Source organism: Strix uralensis, chromosome 9 (genome assembly GCF_047716275.1).
Source record: "Strix uralensis isolate ZFMK-TIS-50842 chromosome 9, bStrUra1, whole genome shotgun sequence".
NCBI lineage: Eukaryota > Metazoa > Chordata > Aves > Strigiformes > Strigidae > Strix > Strix uralensis.
In genome coordinates, this window is record NC_133980.1 from 11,459,553 (window position 1) to 11,475,678 (window position 16,126).

General features: G+C 40.7%; 1 protein-coding gene across 3 annotated transcripts in view; it reads left to right on the forward strand.

Annotated features, from left to right (window-relative positions):
- The window catches only part of LOC141947480 (cytochrome P450 2J4-like), a 22,448-nt gene extending 9,331 nt beyond the window's left edge, over window positions 1–13,117 (forward strand). For all 3 annotated transcript variants that reach the window (XM_074878683.1, XM_074878684.1, XM_074878682.1), the window contains 8 exons: window positions 42–204; window positions 1,301–1,450; window positions 3,251–3,411; window positions 5,883–6,059; window positions 8,255–8,396; window positions 10,800–10,987; window positions 11,683–11,824; window positions 12,513–13,117. In XM_074878683.1, the coding sequence (XP_074734784.1) occupies window positions 42–204; window positions 1,301–1,450; window positions 3,251–3,411; window positions 5,883–6,059; window positions 8,255–8,396; window positions 10,800–10,987; window positions 11,683–11,824; window positions 12,513–12,691 (1,302 nt within the window). In that variant the 3' untranslated portion in view covers window positions 12,692–13,117. The remainder of the gene's footprint in view (window positions 1–41; window positions 205–1,300; window positions 1,451–3,250; window positions 3,412–5,882; window positions 6,060–8,254; window positions 8,397–10,799; window positions 10,988–11,682; window positions 11,825–12,512) is intronic.
- The last annotated feature ends 3,009 nt before the right edge of the window (window positions 13,118–16,126 follow it).

The following is a 16,126-nucleotide window of genomic DNA, read 5'->3' on the forward strand; positions in this document are numbered from 1 at the left end:
GGATTTCATCTCTGCTTTCCTGGCTTCCCTCCCATCTATAGGTGGCAAAAATTCATGGCAACATATTCACCTTATGGTTTGGATGGGCCCCAGTGATCGTCCTGAATGGATATCAAGCAGTTAAGGATGGTATGACCATGTACCCTGAAGATGTTTCTGGGAGGCTAGTGTCTCCTTTCTTCAGAGCAATGGCCAAAGGAAAAGGTGAGAATTTCTTGCCATAAATATTGCACAGAAACATCATCTTGACAAACTGCAGGTCTTTTGTAGCTTGTAACCACTTCCAAAGGTAACACAGTAGCTGGGTTTGAGGAACGACTGACAGGTGAACTGCAAAGTAGGAAGAGTGAAATAGCCTTTGGATAGTAGGAGGAGGAAAGGATGAACAAAAGAAAAAAGATTCATAATGCTTTGTGTGAAATATTCACTGGACCAGATTCAGAGGTAGGTTGTGCTACAGAGAAGTGGAGAAGAGCAGGAAACAGCACACTTCCTTGTCCTGGACTTGCTGCCTCCCACCATTACATTTTCAACTGAAGAGTGACCTTGATGGTGAGATCTTCTTCCTGTTTCCTTCCTTTTGTGAATATTTTCTTATTCTCACAGTTGCATCTAGAGGTTCAGTGTACTTCTTTTTCAACCTTGCTGCAGGTTTCATACTCCCCAACTGTACTGGAAATTCCCAAATTCCTGATTTTCATCAGCACACACATTATGAAACAACCTTTATTTCATTTGAGACCTCGGCTTCTTTTTAAGGAAACTAAATTCCTTAAATATTTCTAATTTGAATTTGTTTCAGTCATTGGTGATTCTTACACTACATTAAAGGTCCTGTTAATATATGTTTATTTCTTCTGAAGATATTTGTCACAAAGCCCGAGTACTGAACAATTCTGCCCTGTGGACAGGAATTTTTCTCCCTGACTGTGGACAGTCAGAACTCTTTCCCCTTTTCCTTTCATGAGAATCATTATGCTGGTCAAGTGAGCTCCAAGCATAGAATAGAGTGGGAGGCAAGCACTTCAGAGAATGTCTAGAGAAGCAGCTGTCAAACTTTCTGAGATAACTGGTTGTCTTGGATCAAGCTTAATCCTGCAAGCTGTCTTATTACCCAGTTGAGTTTGTCCATTTTAGCCCTGCCCACATGCTTAGATGCCACAGCTGTTTCTTTGTGTCTTTGTGGTCATAGGCAATGCAATAGTTTCATTATATTCTGTGGTTTAGTAAATCTTTTAAGGTAGTCTTTTTCTAGAATAAATATTAGCATGATAATGAGCTCTTCCTTGAATGGATGCAGGAATTATGTTGGCAACTGGTCACACCTGGAAGCAGCAGAGAAGGTTTGCATTGAGGACTCTACGCAACCTTGGTCTTGGGAAAAGAGGTCTGGAGCATCGTGTTCAAGAAGAGGCTCACTACCTGGTAGCTTTCTTTGCAAGTATGAAAGGTATATCTGCAATGAATACTGATTCATTTTTGTCATTAGGCTGATGTCTTTAGTGAACTTCTCTGAACTGCTCTAAATTCAAGGGCAGCTTTTGTTCCACAAGAGAGTGTGCAGGGTCTTAGAATGTCTATGTGGAATGGGCTGAAAATGCAAAGACTCCTGTGTTTTCAAATGCAGTGGGAGACTATTCTTGTTCAAAGTTATTTACAAAACTACTAAAATTGGGAAGCAAAACTGGAGCTTATTTATTATTTATATCATAGAATGTTTAAAGTGGAAAGGGATCTCTGAAGAGGGTCTAGTCTAACCCCTTCTCAAAGAAGGGTCAATCAGAGTACGTATTTTAGGGCTGAGTCCAATTGGGTTTTAAATATCTGCAAGAATGGAGACTTCACCACCTCTCTGGGTAACCTGTACTAGTGTTCAATCAGCCCTACAGTAAAAAAGTTTCTTATGTTTAGGCAGAATTTAATGTATTTCAGTTTTTGCCCAATGCCTCACTTGATACCTCTGAGAAGAGCCTATAGCTCCATGTTCTTTATTCCACTCCATCAGGTATTTATACATATTTAAGATACTTCCCTGAGCCTTTTCTTCTCTAGACTAAACTCTCTCAGCCTCTCTTATGTCAGATGCTTCAATCCCTTGCTCAACTTGTTCCAGTATGTTGATGTCTCTCTTGTACTGGGGAGACCAGAACGTACCCAGCACTCCAGATGGGTCTCACCAGTGCTGATAGGAGGGGAAGGATCACCTCCCTTGACCTGCCGGCCATACCTTTCCTAATGCAGCCCAGGATGCTCTTGACCTTATTTGACACAAGAGCACATTGCTGGCTCATATATGGTGCTTGTGCATAAAGATATGGACACATTATCTGATGAATTAATTCTTGTAACACCATTTGCATGCACTCTGTAAAGCAGTGACTAGAATCTTGTCTTCATTACAACATTTTACTTTGATCAATCTAGTTAGGAGCATGTGAGTTGTATTTCCCAATACCGATCATTATGCAAAGGCACAGTAAATCAGGACATGCTGTGGCTAGCATTGTATCAATTACAAGTAATTAAATCTAGCCCAATCCCATGGTTTAAGAACAAGGAGAGATTGAGATGTGAGCATGTCTGCAGGAAAGGAAGGGACAGAACAATAAATTGCGATCAGAATTGTGTGCACTGGGTGTTGAACAGTTGCATCAGTACATACATAAATATAGCTGTTTATAGTCATTTATTCTGGAGTCAGAAAATAGCTTTTTTGAGATTAGTTTTTCAAGTAATTGCTTTAAAATTAGTTTTTATTTTGTTGACACAATTGGTTGAAAGGAGTTTATGACATTTTATCTTACTGGAGGTTGTACATCTCTAGCAAGGTCAGACAAAATATAGTAGCCTTGCATGTATTTATGTTCTTGCTGAATAAAGCTGCCTCTCTTGTGGTTCTCCCCTCAGATTCCCTTCGACCACAGTGTTTTCAGTCCTTCCCATGCTTGAGAGACCTATTTTGAATTTGCCAGACAGCAAACTTGCATATAATTCTTTTGTTCTTACCTCTAAATTTGCTCTATCATATTATGAAACATTTGGCATTTCTTGAGGGTGCCACACATTCCTAGGATTATGGGATTGCACCATATTTGTGAAGAATCAGTTTGACATTACGATTTTGTAAGAAGATTACTGCTTCTCTGTGAAATGCAATGTTCTCTTGAAAATTCTTTCAGTAACCTATTCTTTCATTTCACTAAAGCTGAATAGGTGACATTAACAGTGACATTTATTATTATGGTTGCAGGGAAACCCCTGGATCCTTCTTTCCCTCTTGTTCATTCTGTCTCAAATGTAATTTGTGCTGTTGTTTTTGGACATCGCTTCTCCAGAGAGGATGAAACCTTGCATGAACTGATTAGAGCCACAGAGCATCTATTCAAATTTGGAGGCAGCTTTATTCATCATGTAAGTAAATGATCTGTTGTCTTTTTCTGAATAAGACAGAAAGTGAGACATGCAGATTCAAGAGGTAGCTGCTAGGCAAAAGTTTTCGAATGGGTGAGTGATATCCTCTGCAGCTTTACTGGGCAGTACAAAGTGTGACGGTAATGCTCTACATACCAGCCTTGGTCATTTGTGTTCATTGTCCTGTGTTTGAGTACTGTGATAAGGTAGTCTGCTCCTAAATCTTTGCAGCAAGGCACAAGCTGATGGACTGCTCCTGGGTCATGTTTGTTACTTGGTTTCTCAGCTGCCATGCACAGAAGACTCCTGCCTTGGACATCATGATTGTTAAATACTAAATGTCAGGCATAAAAGTGTGATTCACATGCCAAGTTTAGACACTGTTTTATATGCAGTCAGCAGAGAGAAGAATGATTCAAATACCTAAGTGTTTTGTCTGTGGCTACTTATCTCCATTTCCTCTATAAGAAGTGGAGACTGGAAGACTCCCCAGAGAAATTCCACTCCTTCACTCTGAGTGAGGAGCAGCTCTAGACTCAGGCAGTAGAAGATAGGAAATGCTAAGCCAGCAAATATACCTGTAAGCTTGGCAATCAAAACCATCAGCACTCTTCTGAGAGTCAAGGACTTACCCAACGCAAGAAGAAGCCTGCTTTGCACAGAAGTCTATTCAGAGTTGCCCAGGAGTTCTGGTTCCAGTTCTGAAGTTGTCCCATATATCTTATGCAGTAGCTTCTTAATGTAAAACACATAAGCAATCCCTTTGAGATTTTACCCCCACGTACCACGGAGTATTCTTATCGCTGAGTTATGATCAGGTTCCCTTTTGCTTAGCCTAGCTTTGGACCTGTAAGTTGCATGTAGTGGTGACAGATGAGACCTGCTTTTGGCATAGAGAATATACCTCCTTTTCTTCTCTCCTTCCTGTCCTAGCTTTGCTTTCATCTAATGAATAAGATGCTGTCCTGGGAAATAAGAATAGGGGTTCAAACCATTCCGGATGGAGGGTTGCAGCCTTCCCACTTCCTGGATGCAAAGGGTGCTCAGTATTATGTAAAAAGTGGACATTGTTGCATCCACATCCCCATTTCTTAACCAGATTCTGTGGTGTCAGGTACTGAACAGGAGAACGCTGTTCTGCGCTCCAGAAATGAAGGAGCAGTTTTGACAGGACTGGTAGCCAGGAAGGTGGATGGGCTCAGCTGCTGTCTTGAATGTTGACAGCTAAATTCTGCTTAAAGTTAGGGTGCCATAGTAGCCAGGAAGTACATGCATTGAGAGTAGGAATGCATGTAATCTGGGCAACTGTATATGATCAGTCAGACCGCAGTTGTACATAAGGCTTCTGAACAGATTTTGAAAGAAAAAAAATACCAGAAATGAAACTAAACAAAAAGGACATGAAGATCTATGTGAATTTACCAAGGGCTGAACTGTTCCCTCTCTGTGATAAGGCAATAATTAACTGATAATTGGATGTCTGACAATAAGAACTGATTTTCCAAAAAGACAGAAGTATAGTCTATCTAATTCAGCCAGACTCCAGTGAACACCTAATAATGTGCTTTTTGTGGTATAATTAGGAGCGTACAAGAAGAGCTCAGCAAAATGATGACTGAGAAAGGATAGAACTTCTGCTGATAAATAAATCATGGGATTATGTTTCAAGCAAAAAAAGAGCTATTAAGAGAAAATACACTGCAGATACAAGAACAATGTATACAAATTACCCAGGCATAAATACAGGCTGAAAATCAGAATGAACTTTCTAGCTATCAGAATAGGTAGAAAACAGCTATTTTTAGGCCAGATTTTCCCAAGCAGTAAGACAGAAGGATAAAATTAATCTGTTTGTGTCAGCTAACCCCTTCTTTTCTAGTGGAGAGCACTCAAAATTGTCAGGTAGCTGTTTCTCAGCTTTTCTGGGTTTCAGATATTTCAAGATTTACTGAGGACCCTTGAGATGTCGATTAGTAGAGAGTGCTTTGGGGGATTACCGAGGCTGTATACCAGCTGCAGGTAGCTGGCCCTTGCTGTGGGTTCTATCCACGGCTTTTGCACGTCCTGGTGAGGACAGTTTGCGAGGGTTTTGCTTCTTCCTTCCTGCTGTTCTCCACTGGAGGGCAGGCTGTCACTTTTTAAGCGTCTGAACACAGTTCGTTGTAATTGAATGCATGAATTGAATAATCGAATAAATGAATACAGTTCATTCTAATTACACTTATTCTACTTTGGCTTGTGGTTGAGCTGAAAGCCTGTGAAACTCTGAATCTTACCATCAACACAGCTAGAAATTACATAGTATACTGTTTCGCAACTTGAAAACATAATCATAGTCTTTGTCTGAATAATTTACTAATGATGCCAAAACCACATGCTAACATGAACATTACCTTCTCTTTTTAGTAGGTCTAAAATGCATTTTCTAGTGATAGAAACTTTGTGGTACCACTTGTGTGTCACTCCCACAGCTGTATGAAATCTTCCCCTGGTTGATGTGCCGTCTCCCTGGTCCTCATAAGAAAGCTTTGTCTTGCTATGAGGTCCTGAGCTCTTTTACAAGGCGAGAGATCAGAATGCACACCGACCGTGGGATACCAGATGAACCACAGGATTTCATTGACTTTTACCTGGCTCACATTGAAAAAGTAAGTATTTATTCTGCCTGATCATACATTCATGGGGAATAAGGTGAAATAGACCATTAAATCATCCAGTCTGAGCCCTTCTATCACAATCTCTTACCTTTCATAGAAATCCTAATGTGAATCCAGTAACTAGGGACTTGCTGAATCCTTTCTAATTATTGATATGCCACAGCACCTTGCAATCCTTTCATTAAAGAGCAGGTTAATACACTGCATTTTTTGTCATTAGCACAAATTACAAAATTATTTCAGGCCTCCAGGAAAGAATACTGAATTTCTAAGTGGACCACAAGACACCTGGGAAGGTCTTGAGGAGACAGTGTGTGATGTTCTGGATAAAATATTTGGCTGGTAGGGGTTTGTCAAGAGATACAGCTGCAAGAGGACAGTTGGATTTTGAGAGCATTTTATGAGGAAATAATCTAGGAGTCAGCAGAGTTTCAGACAAGGCTGGAGAAGAGGAGAGTGCCAGGCTCAATGAAGTTTCAAGCAGACAAAGGGAACTGTGAAAATAAGGGCATTTGGGGCAGGCAGGCATAGTAGAGGTAGGTGGGAATCTGTAGGGTTTTGAAAGGCTGTAGGAGGCTTGCATAAACTGTGAGTGGGGACACACATCTCCCTTTTCTAGACCTTACCAGGATCAATTTTTCTTTGTCTGAATCTCTTGGGAACTGGATCCCCTCCCTAACCCCTTGACTAACAGCTGTCCTTCCCCTCTGTGACTCCTTCTACCTCCATTTAATCACTCTTCCTTTCTCCTCATCTCCACTGCAGTAAGCAATATTCCTCCTCCTGTTCTGCTTGGTGATAGGAAGAAAAAGGAGAAAGGAGAGGAAGTGGCGAGATGACATTGGTGTCACTGGAGGGTGACAAGGCATGAGTGGCTCAGAGAGCCAAATGAGATATCCACACTGCAGAGATATGCATCCAGGGAAGAATGGCTGTTAGCTGTTTCTGTCAGCCAGCTCTTTAGTCTTTTAGCATGTGTCTTATGAATACTTCGTAGTGCTTGACTTTTTTATTATTACGGGGAATGAAGGGAACTATCTTGTGGAACTCCAAGTATATTGCAACTGTGAAATTGTCATTATCATCCAAGGTGGTGATTCTGTCCAAGAATCAGATCAGATGTCCTTGCCAAGATCAGTTTTCTATATTAAAATAAACAGCATTATTTTGTATTTCTGGCTAGTAATTCTTTATTAATTGATTCCTATATCAGCTGCTGTATTTTTATGTCCAGGGTGGATGTCAGCCTAACTGGCTTCTAGTTCCTTGGATCTTCTTGTTTTAAATTTTTTGCTACTGGCGCAATACTAACATATCTGGTCTTCCAAAGCATTTAACTGCTTCTAAAGTCTTTCACTGCTGTTCTAAGATTTATGAGACTTGAACATCAGTGAACCAGAAATTGATTCAGTGAGCTGTTCTGGGACTCTGCCGGGTGGAAATCATCCCAGTTTGTTTATGAAAATAATTGAACTGTCTCTAATAGATATGCATAGGCAATATAAAAATATTAGATGATATTACAACAGTGAAAAACATCCTTCCCACTTTCCAATTGCTCTACTGGCATAATCTGAGCATAACCTCCCTAAATTTAGACAATGAATTCTCCTGAACCCTAACGATATTTTTTCATGATTTCAGCATATACATACATGTCCTCACACTTCTAACTGAAAACTGCAAAACCTCAGAACAGCTGTACGTGACTCATTGTGGCCTTGTAGCGGAGAAGAAGCCTGAACATTACAGGTTAAGAACTTTTGACAGCCCAGTGTTCTGCCCCAGCCCTCGTCACTGTATTGCTTGGTAGAAAAACTAAGTGACGGAATATGACTTGAGGTGTCAAGAATGACATATTGGTACACATCTGCAGAGGAACGTTTACTTATGAAATGTTCTAAATGTACCACTGTTGGCACAATTAAGCCAACAATCCTTTTCTGTGGAGAACATGTGATTTAGCTTCATGATTAAGAGTGGAGTGAACATGTCTTGTCCATTTGTGAAATGTTAGCTTTTCATATTGATAATCTTTGGTGTCTAATATTATCCCTCAGTCTCTCTGTATTGTGACACAGGCAGAACACACTACAGCTTGGAGTCAGTGATAAAATCACACTTAAAGATATTCTGATTATTCTAACTTTCATGTATAAACCTCTACTTTATCTTCTCATTTGCAGTCCAAAGATGAACCCAGGTCTACATACAATGAAGACAACATGGTTTATTCTATAAATGACCTTTTCTTGGGTGGATCAGAGACAACAAGCACTACTTTGATCTGGGGCCTGCTCTATATGGTGGCAAATCCAGATGTCCAAGGTGAGTGGATAAGCATGTCACAAGTACCTGATGCAACAGAACAGCCAAGGCATAACATTTTCATGGATCAGAGATTATTCCTAGATACTGGTATATGACTAGTGGCTCATGGACCTTTTTGTACTGGTAGATCTGCACTGAGCAGCACTGGTAGATCCAGAGTATCTGTAACAAGCTCTTACAGCAGTCACAAGCATAAGGCAGTTCCCAGAAAGAGTCAACAGTTTGGGAAGTATATATATGTATAGGAGGCTGTGGCTGATTGAGATGGAGGGGTTGAGGTCTTTGGGGACAGACTGTGCTAGGATAGTCAATGGAGTAAGAGGACTGGAGCTGCTGTTTGGGAAGTCAGAGGGTTTGCACACATAATCCTTAGAGGAACAGTGGCCACTGCTGCAGCCATTGGTGAGGTGCTGGTGGTACTTCAAGAAACGGAGTTGGGTTCTGTCTTAGCTGTAAACACGACTGATGGCTGAAAATAATTAACCAGAAACTGATGTGTGATAGTAGGAATGTCACTCCTTGGAAACTTACTTCAGTTCTGCTTTGTGTTGGCCGAGTATCAGTGCTGAGGGCTAGAGGGAGTCTTGCTCTTCCTTGTGCTCTGTGGATCACAGAAGTAGTAAAGACAAGCACCTAAAGGTCGACTGGCAACTTTGACTTTATTTTTGTCCATCAGCCCATTTATGATGCCAAGGTATCAGGGTGTCTATTTAATCATGTTTAAATTAACTCTGTGATGTATTTGAGTTTCTTGCAACAGAAATTATTCCCGTTGGGAGGGGAATTTGATGGCTCATCTGTTATGTCTATGTATATTTAAGAAGTTTACTTTTAAGTCCAGGTTTTACATAACCATCGATCACTTTCATAGAGCACTAAAGGAAAACCAAAGAAAGAATGTTCTCTTATGCTGGATAAGAGGAACTTCATTATTAGATAGCAGAATATGTGCAAATACCCAGAGGACAACAGGATTTTAAATGGAGGAAAGAGATGAAGATAGGAAAAAATTGCTCAACTTGTAGCTGTCAGACAAGGTGGTCTACTCAGTGTTGGGTTATTGCATGTTTATTATCACATAATGTAATTAAGGTTATGAAAGTGTTGACACACCAGAGTAATTTTATTTGCCTAAATGTAATACCTTGCACACACTTGGGAAAGCAGGGTGTGTGCAGAATGATCCTTCCTGGGTTTCTTGAGTCATACATTGCATCTAGACTCTCGTGATGAATTGACACCAGTATATCTGTCCTCATTTAATTGGCGGTTTCTTTCTGAACCTGTTCATACTTTTGCCTGTGTTAACACCCAGTGACAATGTGTTGCAGTTCCATTATGTACCATATGGCAAAGTTTGGCCTTTTGCCTAATCTCTGGCTTGGGCTCTCCTTGTTCTCTGAACTACTGGAACAGAGATGCATATTTATACTTACGCAGTGACGGATCACTTCAAGCTATATTGGATCCTGAAGGAGTTGTGCTTGATTTTGCAAGCTAGTTCTTCATAGAAAGAAATTTACTTTATTTAAAAATCTTTCTGGATATACATTTAAAATTCTGTAAGGTGCTTAAATCTCTGTTGTCAGGATCTACCTAACATGGTTCTGTGAGGGACTGCTGGCAGTCACTGAGCAGGCTTGATGTGAATGAGCACAAACTGATCAATGCAGAATGGGCTTGCCTGCATCTTTAGTGTTGCTTCAGAGGGCCTGGAAAAAGACAGGATCATTTGTTAAAAATCTAAAGCATTTTTATTATGTATGTACTGCCTCTCTTGAAGTTCACAAAACAAACTTTACACTTTTGTTAATGTTCCCAACACCTCTGTGCAATAAATAATTTAAATAATGCTATTCTTGATCAAAAGGCAGGCACCAAGGAGCAGATCTGTTTTGTTTTAAAGGTAGTTGGACATTGTTTTAGTTGGCATTGCTTCACTTAACAGATGTCCTATATAAGAACCATTTCCTTTTAATGGGAATTAGGCTTTTAAGGCCCTGATTCACCTGTCTTAAATGCCAGAGAGCTGTGAGCTTAGTGGTTCTAACTGGCTGTAGGTGCGTGAGGCACCTAGCCAAAAGAAAACATGAAGATAAATCAGTTATCTCTTGCATTTAATTGTTAGTAAGGCAACTCTTTAAGAGTTTTAAATTTTTGAGCAACAAATGTATTGTCTTAATCTACAATCAAATTACTTCAGACTCAGAAGTAGAGCTCATCTATGTTTAAGCTATTGGAACACTCTGTTACTTTTATTTTCTTTATAAAAGTTACTTACATTTTTACATTAATTTTGTTGCTGTCCTCATAATTCTAAATGGGAAATATCTTTGAAAATGGAATAGTGAAAATACTTGATATATTTTTCCACCTGAAACGGTGAATATTTCTCCACAGAGAAAGTGCAGAGGGAGCTGGATGCTGTTTTGGGTCCTTCCCAGTTAATCTGCTATGAGGATCGGAAAGAACTGCCCTACACAAATGCTGTGGTTCATGAGGTTCAGCGCTTCAGCAATATTATCTCAGTTGGCATGCCCAGAGTGTGTGTGAGGAACACTACGTTGCTTGGCTTTCCCCTCAAAAAGGTACAGACACAGCTTCTCAGTTGCTACAGACCTTTCCTGCATCAGTAGAGCAAGGTGTGGATTAAAATCTATTTGTGCCAGGGTCTTCTCCTCAACAGCAGTGGGGCTGGATACCTCTGGGTCATAGCCTGAATGGGAACAAGGACAAGAAACCATCTGCCAGGCTGAGTTGAGTGACGCAGCTCTTGGGAGAGGGTTATCAGTAGTGAAAGATGCCCCTGGATGGCAGAGGTGATTTTAGCAAGTGTTTCTACAAACCAATGAAGACAAAACCTTAGAGATTGATACAGAAGGATACTGTGATTGATTTGTGCTCATAAGGCATTGGAAAGGTTTCTGACTGAATTTTTGCCTGCCAAAAGTCTGTAAAAGATCCAGAGAAAAGCATGAAGGTTTGCAACTAGTTTTCATCAAAGAGACTAAATCACAGAAACTTCTTATCTTAGGAGTGAAAATGGTTTATTACAAATAAAGTTGCTAGTTTCTATTGACACAGCCACTTCCACTGTCAGGCTTGAACTGATGTCCTGAAACAAAACCACTTCATGTTCCTCACAGCTCTTACCGGGGAAATGAGCCTACCAGTACACACCACTGAACTCTGGAAGCAAACTAACCCTGGTCTCACCTAGCTGGTTCTGACTGCTGAGGGAGGATGGGCAGCCAGAACTGAGTGAGTGTTTTTCTCCTTTCAGGGCACCATAGTTCTTCCAAATATTGCTTCGTCTTTGTATGACCCAGAGCAGTGGGAAACACCTCGACAGTTCAACCCTGGTCACTTCTTGGATAAGGATGGAAACTTTGTGAGCCAAGAAGCCTTTTTACCATTCTCAGTAGGTAAATGGACTGACAGCACAAACATTAATGGTTTTCTTTGGGACTGTACAAATAAGATGTCTATTAAAAATCTATTGGTCATTTATTTTAATCCGCTTTGTGGAAAACAGTGGTAAAATCAACATGATTATTTCCAGTAACATTTCCCAATCCAACTATAAACATTTGTTCTATTGAACAAATAATAACATGGAAAATCAGAGATATCCTGACAAATGTATACATCCAACTTACCCTATTTTTGGAAGGAAATTCTCTGCTAATGATCATGGTTATTGATTTGGGGCATACATTTCAACACCAGACATACATTTGGAAAGTACTTGCAAGCAGCTGTGCTGATGCTTTATGCATACAAAACTGGAGTATGACATCTCCCAGGAAGAACAAGTACTTATTCTTCATTTACACGATTGGACAAATTCCTTTAAAGTTGTCAGTCAAATGAAGATGAGTTTTTTGAGGTAATTGAAGCGAAACTTGGAGCAGAAGGGCTGCACAGAGATCTATAGCTGCAGATAGGATTCTTTAAAGGAAGAATCACATGAAGTTTTGTGCCGCTGATTGCATTAAGTCCTAAAGAAATTCTGGACTCAGCAAAAATACCTTTCCTTTGTGTGAGGATGAATACCATTGCTTTTGAGGTCAGGGTAACTTACTCACTGTCCTTCCCCTCTTCCTTCTGCAGGGCACCGTGTGTGTTTGGGGGAGCACCTAGCGAGGACCGAGCTCTTTATTTTCTTTGCCAGTTTGCTGCGGGCATTCACCTTCCGGCTGCCTGAGGGAGTGACGAAGATCAGCACAGAGCCCATTCTGGGGGGTACGCTGCAGCCCCACCCGTACAGGCTTTGTGCCATTCCACGCTAGGGTGGGCGTGTGCAGTATGTCACAGCCCATCTATTAAGCAATCTTATTTACTTTTGTGAATGTGTGTCTTGAGACCATATAACATTCTTTGCCTTGGATGTGAATTTCTGCTCCAAAAGCCACCTTTTGTCTACAGCAGGGAATTTTGTTCAGACCCTGTTACCTGCTCTTGAAGGTGATCTTTTTTTTGGTTTTTTTGGTAAAAGTTCTTTTGATCTGGAGCACACCATCATTCTCAGCCATAAAGGCATCATGTTGTTGCTGTCTGGCCTGGCAGATTTAAATCTGGTATGCTGGTGAGAAAATGACAAAATAGACTGGCAGGCTTCAAAAATTAATTCATTATCTCTGAGTTATCCTGTTTTCAAAAGCAATGGAGTTTGGAAAAACACACCTGGAAAATTCTGCCTCTTTATATTACTGTCATCACTCATAACATTTCAGTCAACTTTTTGTTGATGGTGACTAATAAAAGATATGAAGGAAAAATTAGCAACTGGTTTTATTTATGGATGACTTACAGTTCACTGAGAATATCTAGATTTGATGCAGCAGGATATGTATAAGGTATCTTTAAATCTGCCAGAGGATAATTGGTTTGAGTCCAGCAGAGAAAAGCGGCAGGCTGAAACTTCCTGAAGAGTGAAGATACAGAGAGAGGATTTCTTTTAGGGCAGATATTTTTAACATTTTAAAATTCTGCTGAGTTTATTTTTGGCAAGTCCTTTCTAATGGAGCAGCTGTTTACTCCTGTCAGAATCAGCACTGGGTGGTTGCTGCAGCAGGTGCAAGGAGCTCCTCCAAGGGGCAGTTTGGGTGAGGAGCCTGCTGTAATTAGAGCTATGACAGTAAATTGAAAAATACACATGGAAAACACCAGAGATACTTTTTGATCACCTCAGAAGTTCATCAGTATACCTGAGGCTGCAAAGGCTTGTCATATACACAAAATACTGGTCAAACTCAATGGAAGAGTTTATCATACCAGAAAAGGAAAAAATTGCTTCATGTGATGAATATAAATTTATTTATATTGTCTGGAAAAGACTTGTAAAGTGTAAGTAAACCTGTCCTTCATTAATATTCCTGTTTCTGTGAGGGAGGATAGGACAGCTAAACATACAATCATCTGTTAAATCAGTTATCACTAAGTGTCAGACGCTGTGTGATTGAGATTAGTTTAGACAGTTTACTATGAATCACAAATTTAGACCCATCTCATTATTTCTAATTCAATAGCTGATGGAACACAGCATCAAAATGGTAAGCACTTGATATTTAGCTGTTATTAAATTAAACGGCAGAATAGCCCTAGTGAAATATGGAAGATCGCATCCTGGAATAATAAAATGACAGAAGACTGTGTGCCCTGTTAAAAACTGATGTCAAAGTCTCTGTGGATTTGCATGTGTGCACGAATAGATAAGGCAAAGCAGTGCTGTGATTTGGGGACGTTGGAGCTGTCATTGCTTCTTAAAAATGAAGCTGGAAACATCAGTAACATCACAAGCATTAACGTCATCGCTATGTGATGCTGTCACTCCTGATGGCCACCCACTTCCCAGATACCCTTCCAAGGGCAGCCCATAAACAGGCCTGAGACAGAAGCTTGCCCAGGAAGGCCCCTGTGCAGCCGGAGCAGGTGGAGTTTCCTGAACCCATGGGAATGGCACAACCCAAACCAAGGGGCACAAATACCACTTGTCTGGATGCTCGAGAGGAGACACGCGGGGTGCTTCAGAGGAAAACTATACATCGTACATGGGTAGGTTATTTGTATGTGGTTGTGTTAACGTCTATCTGTGACAGGAATGGCTTGTTGGTGATTTTTAATCTGCTGTGCACAGATGCCCAGGAGAGGAGAGCCCAGCACACGAGGTGTGGCAGCAGGACAGCAGCGGGAGGCTCACAGCAGGGAGACAGAGAGGTATGCTTGCTTTTCAGAGCCGTTGCACTTCTGTTCTTGCCTGACCTATTTTAAAAGTGATTCACTTGAGCTCATGTTCTAATAAAGGCTGGTCTTTCTGAGCTTTTAAAAGGCCTTTACAGCCTGGCTGATGTTGCCACAGAAGGCCGACAAAGCTGAGAGCAGCTTTGAGAGGAGCCCTGCTGCCACTCTTGTGTTCCACGCCAACTCTCAGCCTTGGCTGTGTGGTGCCTCCACCATCAGGCTGCTGAGTACCTCCACCATATCCTTCATTCCTCCTTCTTCTCTTGTTTATTGCTTCTACATTATTTCTCATGGCTTGCTCAGGCCCCCTTCTCAGGACAGACAAGATAGATTGACACCCTTTCTGTCCTCTGTATCATGGATGCTAAGCAGCCTGCTAGTGTCAGTCCACAGCTCAGATTGTTACTCCCAGATCATCACCTTTTTTACTTTCTCTGTGATGGCTGAGGTTAGTTGCTTTAAGCTTGTAAAGCTGATTGCACTTTGGTGCCTGATTTCTTGGCAGGGGGCCCCTATAAAGGACTGCTGTTCTCCTGGATTGTCACATCAGTTTGTAGGTCAGCCTCTGTCTTGCACCTTTTCGATGACACTTCAAAATTTAAATCCTTGTAGATAGAACACTGAAGAATGATTGGGAGCTGGCCTGGGTGACCAGACAAGGAGGCTAGACTTGCAAGCAGGGGGACTCACTGACTTGGTTAGGCCAGACTGCATTTTCCTGGAAACAAACTGGAAGTTCAGTTTTGTTTACAAACAGGGGAAGATGGTCAGGCTTTAGCATAGTGGTTTTATCAGATATGGAATTCTTTGCTTTGTCTCTCCTCATTGCTGAGCTCTTCCCCTGTGACTCTCCAGAGCAGTACAATGGAACTGTTTAATCATACAGTGGAAGATTTGGCTATAAGGGAAAATACAGAAAATGTAGAGAGGCAAAGTTGAAGATTTTGGGTTCATGTAGCTCTTGGAGAAGCTCAAAACCTTACAATGCCCTGTACTCATCTGTCTCCCTTTCCACTGAATTCTGCAAGGACACTGAACCCCGAGGAGTTATGTGGTGAAGGTAGTTTCACAACTCTTTGTCTGTGGAGTAGCTCATGTTAGCGGGTATGAGAGGTAGTCTCCTTAGATATATATAAAATTGAGGCCAAAATATAAAAAGAAAAGTGAAAAAATGTAATGTCTTTGCTCCAAAGGCACTTAGGGAGAGAAAGCTATAATTGTTATATACATAACTATAAATGACAATTAAAACAACACATGTAGGTCAGCTTGGTTTTTTTCCAAAGTCAGGTGGAAATAAAAGGTTTTCTGTGAGAGTTTTAACTTAGTTAAAACATGATTTTCCTGAAATTAACATGCAAAATGTTTTCATGTTCACAGATCTTTACACAGCAGAGGAGAAAACATTTTCTCAGAGGCAAGAACTTAAGAAAAGTAGATCACCGCTTAGTGCAGAGGTCTTTTACAATATATCTTGGCCTAGA